This window comes from Bubalus bubalis, chromosome X (assembly GCF_019923935.1).
Source record: "Bubalus bubalis isolate 160015118507 breed Murrah chromosome X, NDDB_SH_1, whole genome shotgun sequence".
Taxonomy (NCBI): domain Eukaryota; kingdom Metazoa; phylum Chordata; class Mammalia; order Artiodactyla; family Bovidae; genus Bubalus; species Bubalus bubalis.
Window position 1 is genome coordinate 91,515,143 of NC_059181.1, and position 21,311 is coordinate 91,536,453.

A 21,311-nucleotide genomic window follows, 5' to 3' on the forward strand; every position below is an offset into this window, starting at 1 on the left:
TATAAACATGTTATCCATTTCATTCTTAATTAAGAAAATACATTTGTTAACAAATGTGTTTGTTAGAGCACCCTGACACCTAGGACTTGTTCAAATTGTCTTTGTTATACGGGGAAGGTCATCATCCTGTAAGTATGTCATCTCATGGGCAATGTACAGGGTGAGTATTCTCCACAGGAATTATGATGGTTAATTTTCGTGTCAACTTGACTGGGCTAAGGGAGAATTAATTTCAAACAAGCTTTATTTCCAATGTGAACAATACTATCAATTTTCTGTAAAAGGCAAGAGTAAAGTCAGATGTCAATAGTTAATATCATTTTGGGGCGTTGAAACTTTGAAACAAAATTAGTATTTCAGGCTAATGAAAACAAGAATATCCATGAAGAACAGATTCATCTTTTCTTTTGCTGTCTGCTTCTTCCTCTGCCTTCCCACTGTAGGATGAAATAAGAGCCAGTTAACAATTGTACCTCAATAACATGCAGTGAGTTTCTAAACATGAGTCAATACTATGTACATCTATTTTCTCAACAAGGAGAAAACAAAAATGTTTTCTTCTTGTAACCCAGACCCTTGGTGATCAGGGTGCACCTCATTGCTCACCCAAAACTTATCTCCCTCTTGCCCACCACTATAAATGCTTGCTGTTTCCTTGACAGGCCACACTGTGATTTAAATAAGTCATTCCACCTTAAAAACTGGTGTTCCTTGCACAAATCATCAATCCCTTATATTTCCAGACCTTCAGCTTCCACATGTGTAAAATGAGGATGAGGCTTTATCAAACATCCACATGCATGAAAACTAAGAAAGAGTGAGAGAGACTAAAAGATGAATGAATAGAGGAAAGCGAAACAAAGATTTAATTACCAACTCAGTGACAACCAATAATATTACTGAGACTAGTTTCCTTTTCTTTTGAATAAAAAATCTAAATTGAACTAATATTTGTGAATTAATCCTGAAATGCAGTTCTCTTGAAACCCTTAACATCTCACTACTTTGTTAGGAATCGCTTTCTCAAAGTCATTGCCAGTACAAGAGACTACAATTCTGTGGCCAGGTGATGATGACCCAGCTAATGCATGGCCTAGTCACTGTAGCTGCTGCTTCTGGTGACCATTCTCTAAACAAGCACTGGTCTCCATTTCCAGGTCTGGTAAATTTCCCATCTGTAGTAGACTTAAAGCTACAGGACAAAGGACTTGTGGCTATAAATGAAATACATTTCAGAACACACTGCCTCCTACATTATCTAGAAAACATTATTAACAATTAACTGCTTTTCCAAAATTAAATATCAACAATTTTCTTATTTACAGAAGAAAAATTAAAAAATATAAAGCTGTTTTTAACAGGTATGTGTCAGGAATGGTTATGTCATACTAAAGCCTATACAATAATACCTGTATTACCCAGAGCTGCTCTTTGCTGAGACCACATCCATTTAGAGTCCTTCAGGTTTTTCATGTACATCCTCTTCCTCTTCATCAGTGTTTTCATAATGATCCTCACCGTCATCATTAGGGCAGAATGATGCAGACATTGGGGTCAAAATTAGGCAGGGAAAATATCCCAACTGAAAATCAGCAGCAGAGTCTAGGCCTGAGAGAAGAGAAATAGGTTTAATAAAAAAAAACAACAAATAACACCTGGATACATTTCTAGCCCCCCATCATGTCTGCTGATTGACAATTCTCACAAACGTTTTTCCCCTCTTTCCAGTAGATCGGCACACAGATCTCTCTGATTATTTCTGGCCCCTTTAGAGAGGGATCCAAACCAGTTGATACTGATACTATTTTGTATGTGTTTGTTGGAACCTAAAAGGAAAAAAATGTTCGTTTGGCTTAAAGACTTTTCAATCGCTGAAGTGCCCCTGTGCTATGTCATCATTTTCTCAGATCCTCCTACCGAGAATATTCACATTTGTTAAAGCCGTTGACCAAAAGGGAGGGATGCCACTTGTTTGCCTCTAGGTTGGTAGAAGGCAGCATGCTTTTTCTCGAGACCATGAAGGTCCACAGAACTGGGCTTCCACTTCTGTCCACTGTGCCCGGAGGTTTTTGAGAGTTCTGACCCACTGCGTGACTGCTAGAGACCTACCTGCCTTTGAGCTCAATGGCCCCTCAAGGGCTCAGCCACCACTTGCCCGCCTCAGCCCCTCTGTCTTCTAGGAAGCAACCCCCTCCGCAGGATCCCGCAGCTCCCAGGGTGGAGCGCCCTCCACCGGCTACTCACCCTGCAAGACTCTGCCTCCCTCTCCCACGTCTTCCTGCTCCTGAGGAGGCACCGGACCTTCTCCAGGCTTCGAGGGTGGCTGGGAGCGGCCCTTGGCCATCAGGCGGTCAGTGGGAGGCCGGAACAGGACACGCTTGTTGCCATGGAAATTGTGTAGAAAGGAGTCGACGTCACTCCAGAACAGGGGCCCAAACGTCTCCACGCAGAACCCAAGGCCTATAACCCTTGCCGCACCCTCCTGCTCACTGTCGTCCTCCTCTTCCTCGCCCTCTCCAGACAGGTGCTCCTCCTCCTCCACGTCCTCCAAGTCGAAGTCAATCTCACCCTCTTCCTCGTCCTCCTGCATCTCTACATCTTCCTCCATCTCCTCCTCCTCTAACGGCTCTCTACCACATTCCTCTTCCACTGCGGCCTGTGGCCAACCCTGCTCCCCGGGAAGGGCTCTGGAGACCTCCAAGGAAGCCAGAAGAGCCGTGGCCTCCTCGACTCCTTCCGTCCCCTCCCAAGCAGATGCTTGGACCCCAAGGAGACTGGGGTCACGGCCCGCCCCGCCACCAGCTCTCTCCGGGCCACCTGGGATCCAATAGTGCTCCTCTATGGCAGACATGGCAGGAGAGACGTGCCAGACAGTGATCGTCCTGCAGTGAGGTCTGTGGGGAAGATGGCGGCCGCCGGGCTGAGTGTTGCGCTGAGGAGACGCTGTTGGCAGTGGGACCGCGGGGTGGGGGTGGGGACAGCAGAGACGTCAGCTGCACAGGGAACAGGAGTCTGCGACTTGCTGGTGTGGGCCCCACAACAGGAATGGTGAGGGGGTTGCCCGCAGGCCTGCCCACCAAGACCGAAGCTGAGCTGGCGGCGGACAAGGCGGGAAAGACCCTGATGGGCTGGCGACGGTAGGTGGAGCTTAAAGGTCAACCGGGGACCACTTCCTCCAGCACCAGCTCTAAGCTCATTTGCCAGGAGGCAAGGATTGGTATGACCGCCGTCCAATGAGTGATCAAGGCTTTCACATTGCATGGAAGCCTTCCAGCATCAGGTCATACTTTGAGCCCACAGGAGTCCCTTCCTTTACATTGCTGCTGCTGTTGCTGCTAAGTCGCTTCAGTCGGGTCCGACTCTGTGCGACCCCATAGACGGCAGCCCACCAGGCTCCCCCATCCCTGGGATCCTCCAGGCAAGAGCACTGGAGTGGGTTGCCATTTCCTCCTCCAATGCATGAAAGTGAAAAGTGAGTGAAGTCGCTCCGTCGTGTCCGACTCCTAGCGACCCATGGACTGCAGCTTACCAGGCTCATCCGTCCATGGGATTTTCCAGGCAAGAGTAGTGGAGTGGGGTGCCATTGCCTTCTCTGTCCTTTACATTGCACCATTGCAAAAAGGAAATGGCAATGTCCCTATAGGCGGCACCCTGGGGTATGGGAAGCTGGGTGTGGTCCCCAGTTGCCACCATGTGTCAGCTCAAGTCATCAGAGATACACTTATTTTAAAAAGTTCATAAAGCCTTGAGAAAGAACATCAAAGGTAAGAGATGGGGAAATTGGAAAACATAAACTGAATTAAACGGGAGCACTGAATAGAAAAAATGAAACAAACTACATAAAACTAAAAGGTCATCCTTTGGTCCAGTTGATTTTAAGCATGGCTGCTCATTAGCAACATAGCTGTAGCTTTGGAGAATAAAAGCAATACCTTGGCATTTTTCAAAAAATTCTAAGATAATTCTGATATGTGTCAGGTTTTTCTATTAAATGGTAGCTTTGGTGGTATAGAACTCTCCTACTTTTGTGTTGACCACTCATGGTACAATGGTATTAAGTGAATAATAGCTACTCACTAGTACGTATAATATATATTTTAGAAAACTTATTAATGTTTGCCTAACTAAAAAATTTATGACATTTTGATTCCACTTGTTTGACTTAGTATAAATAGAATGCTAGATTTATAATTTTAAAAAAAGGTGTGCAACAACCAACAAAGTTTTACTATATAGCACTGGGAACTGTAGTCCCTTTGTCAATCTCCTGATATACCTATAATGGAAAATAAACTGAAAAATAATATATGTATATATGTATAATTTAATCACCTTGCTGTGTACCTGGAACTTTGTAAGTCAATATACATCAATAGTGTGTGTATATATATATATATATATATATATATACACACACACACACACACATATACACATACATATATATATTTATTTATTTATTTTCTATATATATATATATGTAAATATAAAGAAAAAAGATAAAGTGCATAGATCACATATGAACAACTGTTTCAACCTCCTGTGAGAGAGAGAAAGAGAATTTGGAGGTTTTAATGTTGCTAAAGTTACTTAGAATAAAACATAAAAGTTGACATGGATGCCTCGAGAATGGAGACTGCAGAGTGGAAGGAGTAAAAATAGGAGCTGAAAAGGGATTCATCAGGGCTCCCCAATTCACTTCAAGGCTCCGAGAAGTGAAGAATCCTCCTGCAATGTGGGAGACCTGGGTCTGATCCCTGGATTTGGAAGATCCACTGGAGAAGGGAATGGCTACCCACTCCAGTACTCTAGCCCGGAGAATTCCATGGACTGTGTAGTCCATGGGGTCGCAGACAGTCGGACATGACGTGACTGAGGGACTTTCACTTTCACTTTTCAGCAAATGCTGAAATGCATGCTTTAGGTCTGCATGAAAAGCAGTCTGCTGAAAAGCACTCTGCACTTTTCATGACTGGGCTAATCACCTGCTGTACACTAAACAGTGACACCCCCTCCCAAATTCATATATTAAGTGTTTACCCACTCCATCTCCCAGGTGATGGTATTTGGGAGTTATGGCCTTTAGTAGGAGACACAGTGAAGATAATCAACCTTGCCCTATATAGAGCTTATGCATTATAGATTTCACCCCTTATACCGGCCTTGTTTTCTTTTACCTAGCTCATACTCAATATTTTCAATGGGGATAGTCCATTGGGTCCCAAGCTGTCAAGCCCATTTCTAAGTGACAAAGACTCAATTTAACTTTATGAGCCATATGTCCGAGTGCCTATGCCCACTAGGGGATATTTTAGGAGCGTGGCTGCTATCATCTGGAGCACTGAAACACCACAATCATAACATTCTTGAGGCAAATACATCTATTGGCTCTCTTCAGTAGCTCCCTTAACCCTATAGGGGCATCTTTTAAAAATTTAGTGATATCTTCAAGTATTCCTCTATTTTGTTCCCCGGTATTATGTTCAAAGCGTTTTCCTAAAGCATGCATTTCAGCATTTGCTGAAAAGTGAAAGTGAAAGTCCCTCAGTCACGTCATGTCCGACTGTCTGCGACCCCATGGACTACACAGTCCATGGAATTCTCCGGGCTAGAGTACTGGAGTGGGTAGCCATTCCCTTCTCCAGTGGATCTTCCAAATCCAGGGATCAGACCCAGGTCTCCCACATTGCAGGAGGATTCTTTACCAGCTGAGCCCCAAAGGAAGCCCAGCATTTGTTGCAGTCAATTCCCAGTCTATTTGCAGAAGTCTTAAGCCAATAAGCGCTTTTTATGTTTAAAAATATGATTGCACTATTGTGGTGAATGTCACAGGCATTTAGTACGTTCACAATGCTTCTCAGCCATTCTCTCTGTTGTCCCTAAATAAATCATCACTCCTAAAGGAAACCCCATGCCAGTAATCAGTCCTTTTCCATTTCCCCCTCACTGCAACCAGGCTCTGATAACTACTAATCTTCTGTTTACCTCTATGAACTTACATTTTCTAGATAGCTGAGAGAAACAAAATCCTACAATATGTGACCTTTTGTGTCTGGCCTCTCTCATTCCTTTTTACAGCTGAATGCTATGCCTTTGTACAGAGGGTCACTTTTGTTTATGAATGTGAAACAAGTTGAGGACAAGTTGGTGGATCCTTGTGATGTTTCCCATTTGGGTTCCCATTTCAGTTCGGGCTGCTATGAACATGGGGATAGAACTTTTTGTTACCTTTTGTTTGAACAAATACTTCTAATTCTTTGGCTTATATAGCTAATAGTGGAATTGATGAGACAACCATAAGGCTTTTCCCTTTTTCAGGAGCTTTCAGACTCTTTTTTACAGTGACTTGCTGTTGTTCAGTTGTTCTGCCGCTCAGTTGTGTCTGACTTTTTGCAATCCCATGGATTGCAGCACACCAGGCTTCCCTTTCCTTCACCATCTCTCAGAGTTTGCTCAAACTCATGTCCATAGTGTTGGTGATGCCATCCAACTGTGTCATCCTCTGTTGTCCCCTTCTCTGCCTGCCTTCTATCTTTCCCAACATCAGAGTCTATTCCAATGAGTTGGCTCTTCGCATCAGGTGGCCAAAATATTGGGGCTGCAGGTTCAGCATCAGTGCTTCCAGTGAACATTCAGGGTTGATTTCCTTTAGCATTGACTGGTTTGATTTCCTTGCAGTCCAGGGGACTCTCAAGAGTGTTCTCCAACACTGCAGTTTGAATGCATCGATTCTTTGGCTCTCAGCCTCCTTTAGGGTCCAACTCTCACATCCATACATCACTATTGGAAAAACTTTGACTATATGGACTTTTGTCATCAAAGTAATGTCTCAGCATTTTAATTCACTGTCTAGGTTTGTCATAGCTTTTCTCCCAAGGAGCAAGCATCTTTTAATTTCATGGCTGCAGTCACCATCTGCAGTGATTCTGGGGCCCAAGAAAATAAATCTGTCACCGTTTCCATTGTTTCCCCATCTATTTGCCATTAAGTGATGGGACCAAATGCCATGATCTTCGTTTTTTGAGTGTTGAATTCTAAGCCAACTTTTTCACTCTCCTCTTTCACTTTCATCAAGAGGCTCTTCAGTTCCACTTTGCATTCTGCCGTAAGTGTGGTGTCATCTGCCTATCTCAGGTTATTGATATTTCTCCCAGCAATTTTGATTCCAGCTTGATCTCCATCCAGCCCGGAATTTCATGTGATATACTCTGCACATAAGTTAAATAAGCAAGGTGACAATTTACAGCCTTGACACACTCCTTTCCCAATTTGGAACCAGTCCACTGTTCCATGTCCGGTTCTAACTGTTGCTTCTTGACCTCCATACACATTTCTCAGGAGGCAGCTAAAGTGGTCTGATATTCCCATCTCTTTAAGAGTTTTCCACAGTTTGTTGTGATCCACACAGTCCAAGACTAGTGTAGTTATTGAAGTAGAATGACGCTACTTGTGTTCTTCTTGATGCAAACATATTCGAAGATCAGAGAGCTTCTTTCCAATGAAATGAACTAATATGATACCTTGCTCGTGTAGAACTTCACTTTAAATGTATTAAAAATAAACAAAAATGGTTATTTTGGTCTGAGGATTGTGTGTGGATCTTCATTACAAAGTATACTCTCTGTCCCAGCCCACTGATCAGAAAGTGGCCACCCTCCTTCACAGAATTAATAGTAATCACTTAATTCTCACTTCAGCTCTCTAAGATAGGTATTATTCCTCACATTTTCCATCCAGGAGGGGAGATGATGTAGTAGAAGTCAGAGCTTAGACTCTGAAGCGAGACTGGCTGGGTTTGAATTTCACTTGTGCCACTCGCTAGCTGTGGAATCTTAGGCAACTCACACAGCTTTGCTTTGCCTCAGTTTCCTCATCTCTAGAGTAAGATAGTAATAAGACTTCCATGTAGGATACAATGAGTTAATTCATGTAAAGCACTGAAATTATTATTCCCAAATATACAATCAATGCTCAAAAAATGGAAGATACTCTGGAGTTAAGTGTGCTTTTTCTTCTGGCCAGTTGATAGGACATATGAGAAGGAAAAATATGCATCACTGAAGCCAAATAGAAGACAAAACATAGGTCATGGGAGCCACCTGACCTTATCCATAGTTCCTGAGATGAGTTTTGTAACTCTGACTGAGGGGAGGGTGCGGTGTACAGAAGGGTTGGAAAATGCAGTCCAGGGGGAGTTAGGGCCTAGGATATGTTCCAAATGTGTCTGCCTCAATCAGAAGCTCCTGGAATCCAGGAGATCAGAAAAGGCTCTTTCTGACACAGGCTCCAGGAAGGCTTTAGAGCCCCAAGGAATACAGTAAGTTCCCATGTGCGAATCTTCAAGTTGTGAGCTTTCAAAGATGCAAAAATTGCAGCTTTCTCTCCATCTCCTATGGCTGGCAATCTTCCAGCCATACCATCTCCCACTTCCTTTCCCTCCTCCAGTCAGTACCTCTTCTTGCCTGTTCATTCAATGCCAGCCCCTGTTATACTGTACTAGTATACTTTTCAAGGTAGTGTACTCTAAGATTAAAAATGTTTTCATTGTTTTCTGTGTTTGTTTGTTTATGTATTAGTCATGTGTAATGGAGAAGGAAATGGCAACCCACTCCAGTGTTCTTGCCTGGAGAATCCCAGGGACAGGGGAGCCGGGTGGGTTGCCATCTGTGGGGTTGAGAGTCGGACACGACTGAAGCGACTTAGCGGCAGCATGTGTAAAGTATTATAAATCTATTACAATACAGTACTATATAGCTGATTGTCTTAATTGTGCATCTAGGTTAACTTTGTTGAACTTAACAAATACATTGGACTTCTGAAAGCACTCTCAGAATGGAACTCATTCATATGTAGGGGCTTAATATATATACAAACTACTACACTCACTGAATCACAATAAATTCATTTTACACGAGCTGCTATCCTGTTAATTTAAAAGTGGCAGTGTACAAAGCAACTGATCGTTGATGATGGCTTTTCTTTGGGAGACCTGAAGTGTAGTTTCTGGCTTACCCAGTAGGGGTGGTAAACCCTTAAGTTACATGGAACCAGCTTATTGCCTTACTTTACAATTTTGAATGACTAGACTTAGTGTTTTATTGTCATCACAGAATTTAAATGCTTACACATATAACATTATTCAAAGCTCTTAGTCCATATCAAGTTAATGTTTCTGCTTTCCTTTTCAATGAGACTCTCAAGTCTTTCCTATAGCAGCAACTTCAGGAGTTATACCTTTCTGTCAGCAGCTTTGTCTAGATATTCATGTGGACATGGTCTTCTTCGCAATGGAGCACAGGACAAAAGAAAAATAATTTTCTCTGGGGTTCTGATTTACTATAATGAGGGATAAGGGGGCTTAGGGCAATCACTCTCATGGAGAGCAAAAGGGAAATTTAGTTGAACATAATGTGAATTAGTGGGAATAAGCCTCAGTTGCACGCCCCTTACTTGGGTTTGGATCTCAGTTTTTGACTACTAAAATGTGTTCACAATGCACACTGGAAGATGTAGCCAAATCAGGCAACACTGGAAATAAGCAAGGAGTCATAGGGCCCCTTAATACAGAGAAATTCACCATCACTGAGCTGATGAACTCATAGTGATCCAGCATTCCTTCATTCATCATTATAACAGTATTTATTGAGAGAGCACCATGCCAGCCACTGTGCCATGCACAGCCACACATACATCGACCCCTGGGGATATGACTGTGTAGTAGAAATACAGATGATGAAACAAGGAATTCCCAAACACATGATATGGTGATATACATCAGAGGGGCTCCTAGACCAGGCTTGAGGGTTTGCAAAGAAAACTGGATGTCTAGGACAGGAGTGAAAGGAAGTATTGATCCTCAGGCTTTTTTTATCTTTCCCTCAACCCTGCCATAATGTACAGGCGAGTCCTGTTTTCTGAGTAAAATGTAAATCCAACCACTTCCTAACTACCTTTGCTTTTGTCACCCTGATCCAAGACACCATCATCTCTCAGGTGGACTACTACCATGGCCTCCAAACTGGCATCTCCACCTTCAGTTTTACATCCTGTGGCAAATGTCATAGATTAGCTCACCTGACTCCATCCCAATCCCAATTACACCAGGTAAGTCTTGATAGAAGTTGGAAACCAAGTCTCCCTTTCCTGACGTCTTGCCTGGATGGCCTAGATTCCATGACTATAAGCTTCTTCCAAGTAGATAAGAAACACCCGTGAGACTTGGAAGGAGAATGAGGTGTATTCCGTGATTCTCCTGTGGTTTCTGTTTTCTGTTAGTGAGTGTGGGCTCATAAAATTTCACTTCTTTTGCATCAGTGACCATAGAGGTCCCGGGGAACAGTTCCTCGCTTTGTGGGTATCAAAAGGCAAGGCATGAGACATCTACTTTGACTGTATAGATGGAGAAGGAGTCAGTGTGGTCTCGCAGCCAAAATCTGTGATGGTCTCAGCAGAAACAGAGTAGTCCAGTGGCTTCCTCGCTTCCCACCCTCCTGATTATGCCAGTTATGTGGTATTATTCAGGAAAAGAGTTCTTTAACTTGTAAATACCTGAGTTAAATAAAAATGACCACCTCCCACAAGTCTCTCATTCTTTTTCTTCATACCCCCAGCTGTTTTGTATACTCGTATCATCTATTTATGCAGGCCAGTTTTAAATTTTGTAAATTCTCCAGGCAAGAATCCTGGAGTGAGGTTGCTATTCCCTTCTCCAGTGGTTCTCCCTGACCCAGGGATCAAAGCCAGATCTCCTGCATCGCAGGCAGATTCTTTACCATCGGAGCCAGCAAGGAAGCCCCAAGAATGCGGGAGTGGTTAGCCATTCCCTTCTCCAGAGGACAGACTGACACAGAGATTGAACCCAGGTCTCCTGCACTGCAAGCAGATTCTTTACCATCTAAGCCACCAGGGCGGCCCTTAACAATGGCCTCATATAGTATATATTGTTGGGACTTCCCTGGTTGTTGATGGTTAAGAACCTGCCTGGCAATGCAGGAAAAGCAGGTTTGGTCACTGGTCAGGGAACTAAGGGGCTTTCCCAACAGCTAGTGAGTGGGTAAAAAGAATCCTCCTTCAGTGCAGGAGACACAGGAGATGCAGCTTCGAGCCCTGGGTCAGGAAGATCTCCTGGAGGAGAGCATGGCAACCCACTCCAGTATTATTGCCTGGAGAATCCCAATATTTGGGGATTTAGGAGCCTGGAGGACTACAGTCCAATGGGTCTCAAAGAGTCAGACACAACTGAATGACTAATCAGACATGCACACAGGGAATTAAGATCCCACATGCTGCTGAGCAGCTAAGCCCACGTCTCACAACTAGAGAGCTGCAACTACTGAGCCCACGTGCCACAACGCGCACTGGAACAAAGATCCCACCTGCCACAACCAAGACCCAACGCAGTCAAATAAATATTAAAAACAAAACAAAAATCTTACGACTTAAAAAAGATAATGACAGTAATTATGCTCTAAGTAGGCAAGAATGTGGAGCAAGTAGAATTCTCATTTCCTGCTATTGGGAATATAAACCGGTACAATCATTTTGAAAGATACTTGAGATTACCTAGTAAAGTTGAGGGGCTTCCCTGCTGGCTCAGCAGTAAAGAAGCCACCTGCCAATGCAGGACATGCAAGTTTGATCCCTGGGCCAGGAAGATCCCCTGGAGAAGGAAATGGCAACCCACTCCAGTATTCTTGCCTGGGAAATTCCATGATCAGGGGAGCCTTGCAGGCTACAGTATATGGGGGTCACAAAAGAGTCGGACATGACTTAACGACTAATCAACAACAGGTACAGTTGAACTGTTCCTGAGCCCAAGCTTGCTCTGCTCCCTGCACGATGGGCTAACGAATCAGAGATAAGGTGTTGAGGCAAGGAATGCGATTTTATCTGGAAAGCCATCCGACCTATCAGATGGCTGACTAATGTCTCAAAATAACCATCTTATCAGGGTCTGGATACAAGATTCCTTTATAGATCAGGTGGGAGGAGGTGAGGAAACAAAGTGAAAAGCCCATAAATGTTGTCAATATCTCTTAGAATGGCAGGCCTCGGGAAGGAGATGTTGAACTTCTTCCTTTCAGTCATCCACATGTGGATAGGGTCTTGAACAAAAGCAGTTTAGTTTAACAGTTAGGCAGAGGGGCAGGATTCTCTGAGGCAGCCATTGTGTATGACTAGAACAAAAGCAATGAAAAACAAGTCAAAGGAACAGTTCCAGCATGGGGTCAGAACTGGCTTTGCCCTGCAACAGAACTTGGGCACACACTATGATCCAGGAGTTTCATGTCTATGAATGTACTGGAGATCAGGGCTTCTCAACTGTTGACATTTTGGAAGACACAATTCTGCATTGTGGACTGTCCTGTCCATTGTAGGGTACTGAGCAGTGTCTCTGGCCTCTACCCACTAGGTGCCAGCAGCACATCCTCGGTTATGACGACCAAAAATGTTTCCAGACATTATCAAATGTTCCTTGGTTGGGGGGCATTGTGTATAAAATTGCCCTCAACTGAGAATCGAGAGAAACTCTCATGGATGGGCATCAGGGAATATGAATGAGAAAGTCCACTGCACAATGATTTGCAAAAAGATAAAAATGAAAACAACCCATGTGTGCACAAACAGGAAATAGACACATTGTGGGATTTTCATATGATGGATAACTGTACAGCAATGAAAACTGACTTATAAGTTGTACACATCAATATACATAAATCTCACCAACACAGGGTGATGGGGGAGGGGAGAAACACAAGTAATACATCTAGGATAATTATATTTGCATACACTCCAAAATGGACAAGAAATAATGTAATTTGAAGGAACATGTCCATGCAGTGAATGTATAAATAAGTGAATTATTAATAAAGTTCAAGATAGTTGTTACCTCTGGGAAGGAATGAGAAAGTGAATCATGGAGGGCACAGGTAGGATTCAAAAGCATTGGCTATGTCCTAATTTTCAAGCTGTGTGATGGGTAAACAGGGTTTTATATTATTATGATATACCTTACATATATGCTGTATTATCTTCTGTATATACGAAATAGTTCATAATTGATAAGGAACTGATGGGGACTAAAATATGGTGGGAAATGGAAATAAAGGCCCTGGAGTACATAACAAATTGAATGAGAGGGAGAGAAAAAGAGCTAAGTTTTAGGTGCCTCTTGGAATAGTTTTAAACTGATTTTCTTCATGGATTTGGTGATGAGATCAATTCCTCATCTAAGCGCACATAAACCATTGCTTAGACTTCTAAGAAATGTAAATTTCATGCCTCAAAACCTATGCTATAATACTATGTGATTCATATCACAGAGGACTTAATAATACCACATTTCACAAAACATCATTTTCCAAGAGCCCTGCCATGTTAAGAGTTTTGTATGTGTACTCCTTTGTATTCCTTGCAGTTACAAGCATCTGAAAATAGGGAGCTTAGAGTACAGTGATTCTTCATCACTAACTGTAGTATCATTAAACTATCCCTAAGTGGTAACAGAAAACCATTTCCATCTCTGGCACCCCCCATACCCCTTTCTGTTTCTCCCAGTGGTAATCTCCCAGGTAGTGGAATAAAGGAGAGTTTTGGATCACATCCTTTCAGAAGATGGAGCCATAACCAAGGAAAAGATCAAAACACCCTAACCTTTCCTGGCTGAGGCAGATAGGTACAAGACAGGTCTTATCCTAAAGAAGCCCCAAATTTTCAAGGCTGAAGGACTCAGCGAGAATATATTCAATACATGTGAAAATAGGGAAACCCACAAACACCCAGAGTAACAGGAAAGGGTTTGTCCCTGACCTGATTTAGGGACCATCTCTCAGAGACCCAGAGAAGCCTGACATGTTAGAGCTTCAGCAACCTTCAGTGGAGCAAGGCTGAGGTTCCTCCCTCACCATGAGAGGCGTCACGTACATCTATGTGGATAATGTGGCCCACTTGTCCTGTGGCCTGTATACAAAGCCACCACCTCTTAGATTTCTCTCAGTCCTGAGAGTATAGCACTGACTGTGCCACTCAACCCTCAGAAGCACAGACTCAGTGAAGAGGCACACACATGCCTCTTGGGGCTGGGGACATGGGGCCACTTGGGGAGTAAATTCAGGGCCCTAGGTACCTGGACCATAATGAGAGGCAGGGACATGGACTCAAGAGTATGCACCAAAAAAGGCTTATCTCAAAAGGAGGTGTTTTTTGTTTCTAGTGAACCTCCAAAAATTCTTAAGCCCACAGAAGGGCCTTTCGTATTAACTATGGCTATACATGGGTGGCTCAGTGTTAAGCAATTGCCTGCAATGCAGGAGACCCATGAGATGCAGGTTCAATCCCTGGCTCGGGAAGACCCCCTTCAAGAGGAAATGCCAACTCATTCCAGTATTCTCACTGCGCCAGTGAGACACTCCTATGGACAGAGGAGCCTGGAGGCCTACATTCCACAAGGTTGCAAAGAGTTGGACACGATTGAATTACATTACATTAACTATATTAACACAGAAATACACACACACACACACACTCCTAGCATGGCATGAGCCAAACAACCAATCTGAAGTCTTTCAAGTGACACTCAGATCAGATCAGACCAGATCAGTCGCTCAGTCATGTCCGACTCTTTGCGACCCCATGAATCGCAGCACGCCAGGCCTCCCTGTCCATCACCAACTCCCGGAGTTCACTCAGACTCATGTCCATTGGGTCAGTGATGCAATCCAGCCATCTCATCCTCTGTCGTCCCCTTCTCCTCTTGCCCCCAATCCCTTCCAGCATGAGTCTTTTCCAATGAGTCAACTCTTCGCATGAGGTGGCCAAAGTACTGCAGTTTCAGCTTTAGCATCATTCCTTCCAAAGAAATCCCAGGGCTGATCTCCTACAGAATGGACTGGTTGGATCTCCTTGCAGTCCAAGTGACACTACATGGATAAATTTCTACTTGGACTGTTATTTCATTAAGCAACAATGAAAAAAGGTCTTGTGCCTTTTTTCTTTGTTCTAGCCATAAGTAATACTCTGTGATAATACATTTTTAAATGACAAAACCACAGTCATGGACAAGGGTTGTGGATACCTTATACTAACTTCACTTTAACAAACCTTTATGAAGCACCTATGAAGAAGAAACCACAATGCTTTAGAAGAGACGCATAGAAGCCTGTAATTTCCGAAGCTCACACTTGAGGGAGTCGGGGAGAAACATTAATAAATAATGTTAATATACTCAAGGATATGAGATGAACTAGCACAGAAAATAGGAAAAGGTATTGCTGCTAACTAGCGAGCATTCAAGTGGCCTGAACTAAATACAGAAATAAGGCCTTCTACCCCAAACCCCTGGTTCTCTCCTCTGATCCTCGCTACTCTGCTCAAATAGCACTTTACAGTTTTCCTTCAGTAAGTTCCAGATATTAGGCCCATTTCTCCTTTCAATTTTCTTTAGATGAGGAGATATTTCAGACCTAGACCAAGGTACAGAGATTACTACATGCATGCAACCATCGCTCATCTTAAAAACAAAAGATTACAAATAAAATTTAAACCCATTATACCTCTCCCCAGTTGAAATCTCCCTCTATTGAATAAGATTTAACCACTGTCATAAATGAGGTTATTGTTTTCATACACACCTTTCTGCATGCTACATATGTATGCATCACTCCTAGTTATACCTTTTACTACAAATATATGAACCTATAATCGATATAAGAACTGTTGCATCTTTTTAAACTTCACATATGTATGGTATCATAATGCCTTTCCCCTTTCAGAAGTAGGTTTTATCTATTTGTCACTTCGACCCCTGAACCTTTGCCCCTTGCTATAAGCTGTATTTTGTCCCCCTAAAAAGATATGTTGAAGTTTTCCCCCTTGAACCGGTAAATGTGACATTGTTTGGAGCTAGGATATTTGCAGGTATAATAGTTAAGATGAGGTCATACTGGATTAGGGTGGGTCCTTAATTCAGTGTGACCGTTATCCTTATGAGAAGAGAAAGGACAAAGAAACAGACAGGGGAAAACGCTATGTGACGATGGAGATGCCAACGACTGACCGCAACCACCAGAAACTAGGAGAGTGGCGTGAAACAGATTCTCCCTCAGTGCCTCCGGAAGGGACCACCCTTGCTGATACCTTGACCTCAGACTTCTGGCCTCCAGAACTGAGATAACGTATTTCTGTTGTCTTAAGCCATCTGGTTTGTGGCAATTTGTTACGGTAACCTTAGGACACTCACACACCCCTCTTTGTGTCTCAAGCCCCTGAGAATTCTAGTGTCTTCCTAAGTCCAGATCTTACCACCCTGTTTAGTTTACCTGCAACAGTACCAAGTCAGTGAATTAAGGATGATCCTGCAGTGGGTGTAGTAAACCTTTCCCCCACTGCTCTAAAGCAGTGGTTCTGAAACTTCAGTGTGCTTCAGTAGCACCTGGAGGACTGTAAAACCCTGATGGCTAGCGGCCTACCCTCAGAATTTCCAACGCAGTAGGTCTGGAGCAGGGTCTGAGAATGTGCATTGCAAACAAGTTCCCAGCTGATGCTGATGCTGCTGTTCCAGGCAAGCTAGGTCATCCAACAGTTCCTTTCAATAAAATATAGTAGAGGCTAGGGCACCATCACGCAAATTATTTACAATCGTATATTTTAATTTATTTGGGGCTGCAATAAAAGGATTTAAAACAGGCTTGACAAATAGCGGAAAGAAATCCCTTTCAGTGACAGTAAGGTGGGCCAAAATAAATAGAACAATGATAGATTTGAGTCAGTGGTATTTATGGGGAAAAAAAAAAAAAAACTACAGCTTATTACTTTCAAACAAGCTTTTATTTCCAATGTGAACAATGCTATCACATTATCTGTAAAAGGTAAGAGTCAAGTCAGAGGTCAGTAGTTAGTATCACTTTGGGGCATTGAAACTTTGAAACAAAATTAGTATTTCAGGCTAATGAAAACAAGAATATCCATGAAGAACAGATTCATCTTTTCTTTTGCTGTCTGCTTTTTCTATGCCTTCCCACTGTAGGATGAAATAAGAGCCAGTTAACAATTGTACCTGAATAACATGCAGTGACTTTCTAAATATGAGTCAACACTATCTACATCTGTTTTCTCAATGTTTTCTTCTTGTGACCCAGACCCTTGGTGATCAGGGTGCACCTCATTGCTCACGCAAAACTTATCTCCCTCTTGCCCACCACTATGAATGCTTGCTGTTTCCTTGAAAGGCCACACTGTTATTTAAATAAGCCATTCCCCCTAAAAAACTGGTGTTCCCTTGCACAAATCATCAATCCCTTATATTTCCAGACCTTCAGGTTGCACATCTGTAAAATGAGGATGAGGCTTTATCAAACATCCACATGCATGAAAACTAAGAAAGAGTGAGAGAGACTAAAAGATGAATGAATAGAGGAAAGCGAAACAAAGATTTAATTACCAACTCAGTGACAACCAATAATATTGCTGAGACTAGTTTTCTTTTCTTTTGAATAAAAAATCTAAATTGAACTAATATTTGTGAATTAATCCTGAAGTGCAGTTCTCTTGAAACCCTTAACATCTCACTACTTTGTTAGGAATCGCTTTCTCAAAGTCATTGCCAGTACAAGAGACTACAATTCTGTGGCCAGGTGATGATGACCCAGCTAATGCATGGCCTAGTCACTGTAGCTGCTGCTTCTGGTGACCATTCTCTAAACAAGCACTGGTCTGCATTTCCAGGTCTGGTAAATTTCCCATCTGTAGTAGACTTAAAGCTACAGGACAAAGGACTTGTGGCTATAAATGAAATACATTTCAGAACACACTGCCTCCTACATTATCTAGAATTCATTATTAACAATAAACTGTTTTTCCAAAATTAAATTTCAACAATTTTCTTATGTACTTTACAGAAGAAAAATTAAAAAATATAAAGCTGTTTTTAACAGGTATGTGTCAGGAATGGTTACGTCGTACGAAAGCCTATACAATAATACCTGTATTATGCAGAGCTGCTTTTTGCTGAGACCACATCCATTCAGAATCCTTCAGGTTTTTCCTTTCCAGCCTCTTCCTCTTCATCAGTGTTTTCATACTGATCCTCACCGTCATCATTGGGGCAGAATGATGCAGACATTGGGGTCCAAAGTTGGCAGGGAAAATATCCCAACTGAAAATCAGCAGCAGAGTCTAGGCCTGAGAGAAGAGAAATAGGTTTAATAAAAGAAACAACAAATAATACCTGGATACATTTCTAGCCTCCCATCATGTCTGCTGCTTGACAATTTTCACAAACATTTTCCCCCTCTCTCCAGTAGATCGGCACACAGATCTCTCTGATTATTTCTGGCCCCTTTGGAGAAGGGATCCGAATCATTTGATACTGGTACCATTTTGTACGGGTTTGTCGGAACTTCAAGGGAAAAAATGCTCCTTTGACTTAAAGACAAATTCTATGGGGACGCTCACAGATTCCTCAGTCGCTGAAAAGTGCCCCTGTGCTATGTCATCATTTTCTCAGATCCTCCTACCGAGAATATTCACATTTGTTAAAGCCGTTGACCAAAAGGGAGGGATGCCACTTGTTTGCCTCTAGGTTGGTAGAAGGCAGCATGCTTTTTCTCGAGACCATGAAGGTCTACAGAACTGGGCTTCCACTTGTGTCAATTGTGCTCGGAGGTTTTTGAGAGTTCTGACCCACTGCACGACAGCTAGAGACCTACCTGCCTTTGAGCTCAATGGCCCCACAAGGGCTCAGCCACCACTTGCCCGCCTCAGCCCCTCCGGGATCACAGGCCTCAACCTCCCAGTCTCAGAGGCAGCAGTCAGGGCTTCCTCGCCCAGAACTCGGCCTCCACTGCTGGTTCCTCTGTCTTCTAGGAAGCAACCCCCTCCGCAGGATCCCGCAGCTCCCAGGGTGGAGCGCCCTCCACCGGCCACTCACCCTGCAAGACTCTGCCTCGCTCTCCCAGGTCTTCCTGCTCCTGAGGAGGCACCGGACCTTCTCCAGGCTCCGAGGGTGGCTGGGAGCGGCCCCTGGCCATCAGGCGGTCAGTGGGAGGCCGGAACAGGACACGTTTGTTGCCATGGAAATTGTGTAGAAAGGAGTCGACGTCACTCCAGAACAGGGGCCCAAACGTCTCCACGCAGAACCCAAGGCCTATTACCCCTGCCGCACCCTCCTGCTCACTGTCGTCCTCCTCTTCCTCGCCCTCTCCAGACAGGTGCTCCTCCTCCTCCACGTCCTCCAAGTCGAAGTCAATCTCACCCTCTTCCTCGTCCTCCTGCATCTCTACATCTTCCTCCATCTCCTCCTCCTCTAACGGCTCTCTACCACATTCCTCTTCCACTGCGGCCTGTGGCCAACCCTGCTCCCCGGGAAGGGCTCTGGAGACCTCCAAGGAAGCCAGAAGAGCCGTGGCCTCCTCGACTCCTTCCGTCCCCTCCCAAGCAGATGCTTGGACCCCAAGGAGACTGGGGTCACGGCCCGCCCCGCCACCAGCTCTCTCCGGGCCACCTGGGATCCAATAGTGCTCCTCTATGGCAGACATGGCAGGAGAGACGTGCCAGACAGTGATCGTCCTGCAGTGAGGTCTGTGGGGAAGATGGCGGCCGCCGGGCTGAGTGTTGCGCTGAGGAGACGCTGTTGGCAGTGGGACCGCGGGGTGGGGGTGGGGACAGCAGAGACGTCAGCTGCACAGGGAACAGGAGTCTGCGACTTGCTGGTGTGGGCCCCACAACAGGAATGGTGAGGGGGTGGCCCGCAGACCGGCCCACCAAGACCGAAGCTGAGCTGGCGGTGGACAAGGCGGGAAAGACCCTGATGGGCTGGCGACGGTAGGTGGAGCTGGAAGGGTCAACCGCAACCACTTCCTCCAGCGCCAGCTCTAAGCTCATTTGCCAGGAGGCAAGGATTGGCATGACCACCGTCCAATGAGTGATCAAGGCTTTCAGATTGCATGGAAGCCTTCCAGCACCAGGTCATACTTGGAGCCCTCAGGAGTCCCTTCCTTTACATTGCTGCTGCTGTTGCTGCTAAGTCGCTTCAGTCGGGTCCGACTCTGTGCAACCCCATAGACGGCAGCCCACCAGGCTCCCCCATCCCTGGGATCCTCCAGGCAAGAGCACTGGAGTGGGTTGCCATTTCCTCCTCCAATGCATGAAAGTGAAAAGTGAGTGAAGTCGCTCCGTCGTGTCCGACTCCTAGCGACCCATGGACTGCAGGGTACCAGGCTCATCCGTCCATGGGATTTTCCAGGCAAGAGTAGTGGAGTGGGGTGCCATTGCCTTCTCTGTCCTTTACATTGCACCATTGCAAAAACGAAATGGCAATGTCCCTACAGGCGGCACCCTGGGGTATGGGAAGCTGGGTGTGGTCCCCAGTTGCCACCTTGTGTCAGCTCAGGTCATCACAGATACACTTATTTTAAAAAGTTCATAAAGCCTCGAGAAAGAACATCAAAGGTAAGAGGTGGAGAAATTGGAAAACATAAACTGAATTAAACGGGAGCACTGGATATGAAATAGAAAAAATGAAACACACTACGTAAAACTAAAAGGCCATCATATGGTCCAGTTGATTTTAAGCATGGCTGCTCATTAGCAACATAGCTGTAGCTTTGGAGAATAAAAGCAATACCTTGGCATTTTTCAAAAAATTCTAAGGTAATTCTGATATGTATCAGGTTTTTCTATTAAATGGTATCTTTGGTGATATAGAACTCTCCTACTTTTGTGTTGACCACTCATGGAACAATGGTATTAAGTGAATAATAGCTACTCACTAGTACGTATAATATATATTTTAGAAAAGTTATTAATGTTTGCCGAACTAAAAAATTTATGACATTTTGATTCCACTTGTTTGACTTAGTATGAATAGAATGCTAGATTTCTAATTTTAAAAAAAAGGTGTGCAACAACCAACAAAGTTTTACTATATAGCACTGGGAACTGTAGTCCCTTTGTCAATCTCCTGAAATACCTATAATGGAAAACAAACTGAAAAATAATATATGTGTATATGTATAATTTAATCACCTTGCTGTGCACCTGGAACTTTGTAAGTCAACTATACATCAATAGTACATATATATATACACACACATATATATATTTATTTATTAATTTATTTATTTTCTTTATATATATGTAAATATAAAGAAAAAAAGATAAAGTGCATAGATCACATATGAACAACTGTTTCAACCTCCTGTGAGAGACAGAAAGAGACTTTGCAGGTTTTAATGTTGCTAAAGTTACTTAGAAAAGAACATACAAGTTGACATGGATGCCTCGAGAATGGAGACTGGAGAGTGGAAGGAGTAAAA

At 43.7% G+C, this 21,311-nt stretch overlaps 1 protein-coding gene and 1 long non-coding RNA gene across 2 annotated transcripts; both read right to left on the bottom strand.

Annotated features, from left to right (window-relative positions):
- Window positions 1-226: 226 nt before the first annotated feature.
- LOC102408102 lies at window positions 227-2,313 on the bottom strand. The gene is made up of 3 exons (XR_006640649.1): window positions 2,245-2,313; window positions 1,410-1,608; window positions 227-437 (listed from the first exon to the last, which is right to left on the bottom strand). It is a non-coding gene; the product is annotated as an uncharacterized LOC102408102 (long non-coding RNA).
- Window positions 2,314-16,805: 14,492 nt separating this feature from the next.
- Window positions 16,806-19,832, bottom strand: LOC123331931 (tau-tubulin kinase 1). Its single transcript, XM_044937138.2, has 3 exons — window positions 18,926-19,832; window positions 17,979-18,177; window positions 16,806-17,017 (listed from the first exon to the last, which is right to left on the bottom strand). The coding sequence occupies exons 1-2, from the start codon at window positions 19,530-19,532 to the stop codon at window positions 18,020-18,022; spliced, it is 765 nt and encodes a 254-aa protein (XP_044793073.1). The 5' UTR covers window positions 19,533-19,832; the 3' UTR covers window positions 16,806-17,017; window positions 17,979-18,019.
- Between the last annotated feature and the right edge of the window lie 1,479 nt (window positions 19,833-21,311).

Coding starts and splice junctions, on each gene's coding strand:
- LOC123331931 (XM_044937138.2), bottom strand. CDS start 19,532: ATGTCTGCCATAGAGGAGCACTATTGGATCCCAGGTGGCCCGGAGAGA. Junction 18,178..18,925: donor GCGAGGCAGAGTCTTGCAGG/GTGAGTGGCCGG, acceptor CTCTTCTCTCAG/GCCTAGACTCTGCTGCTGAT.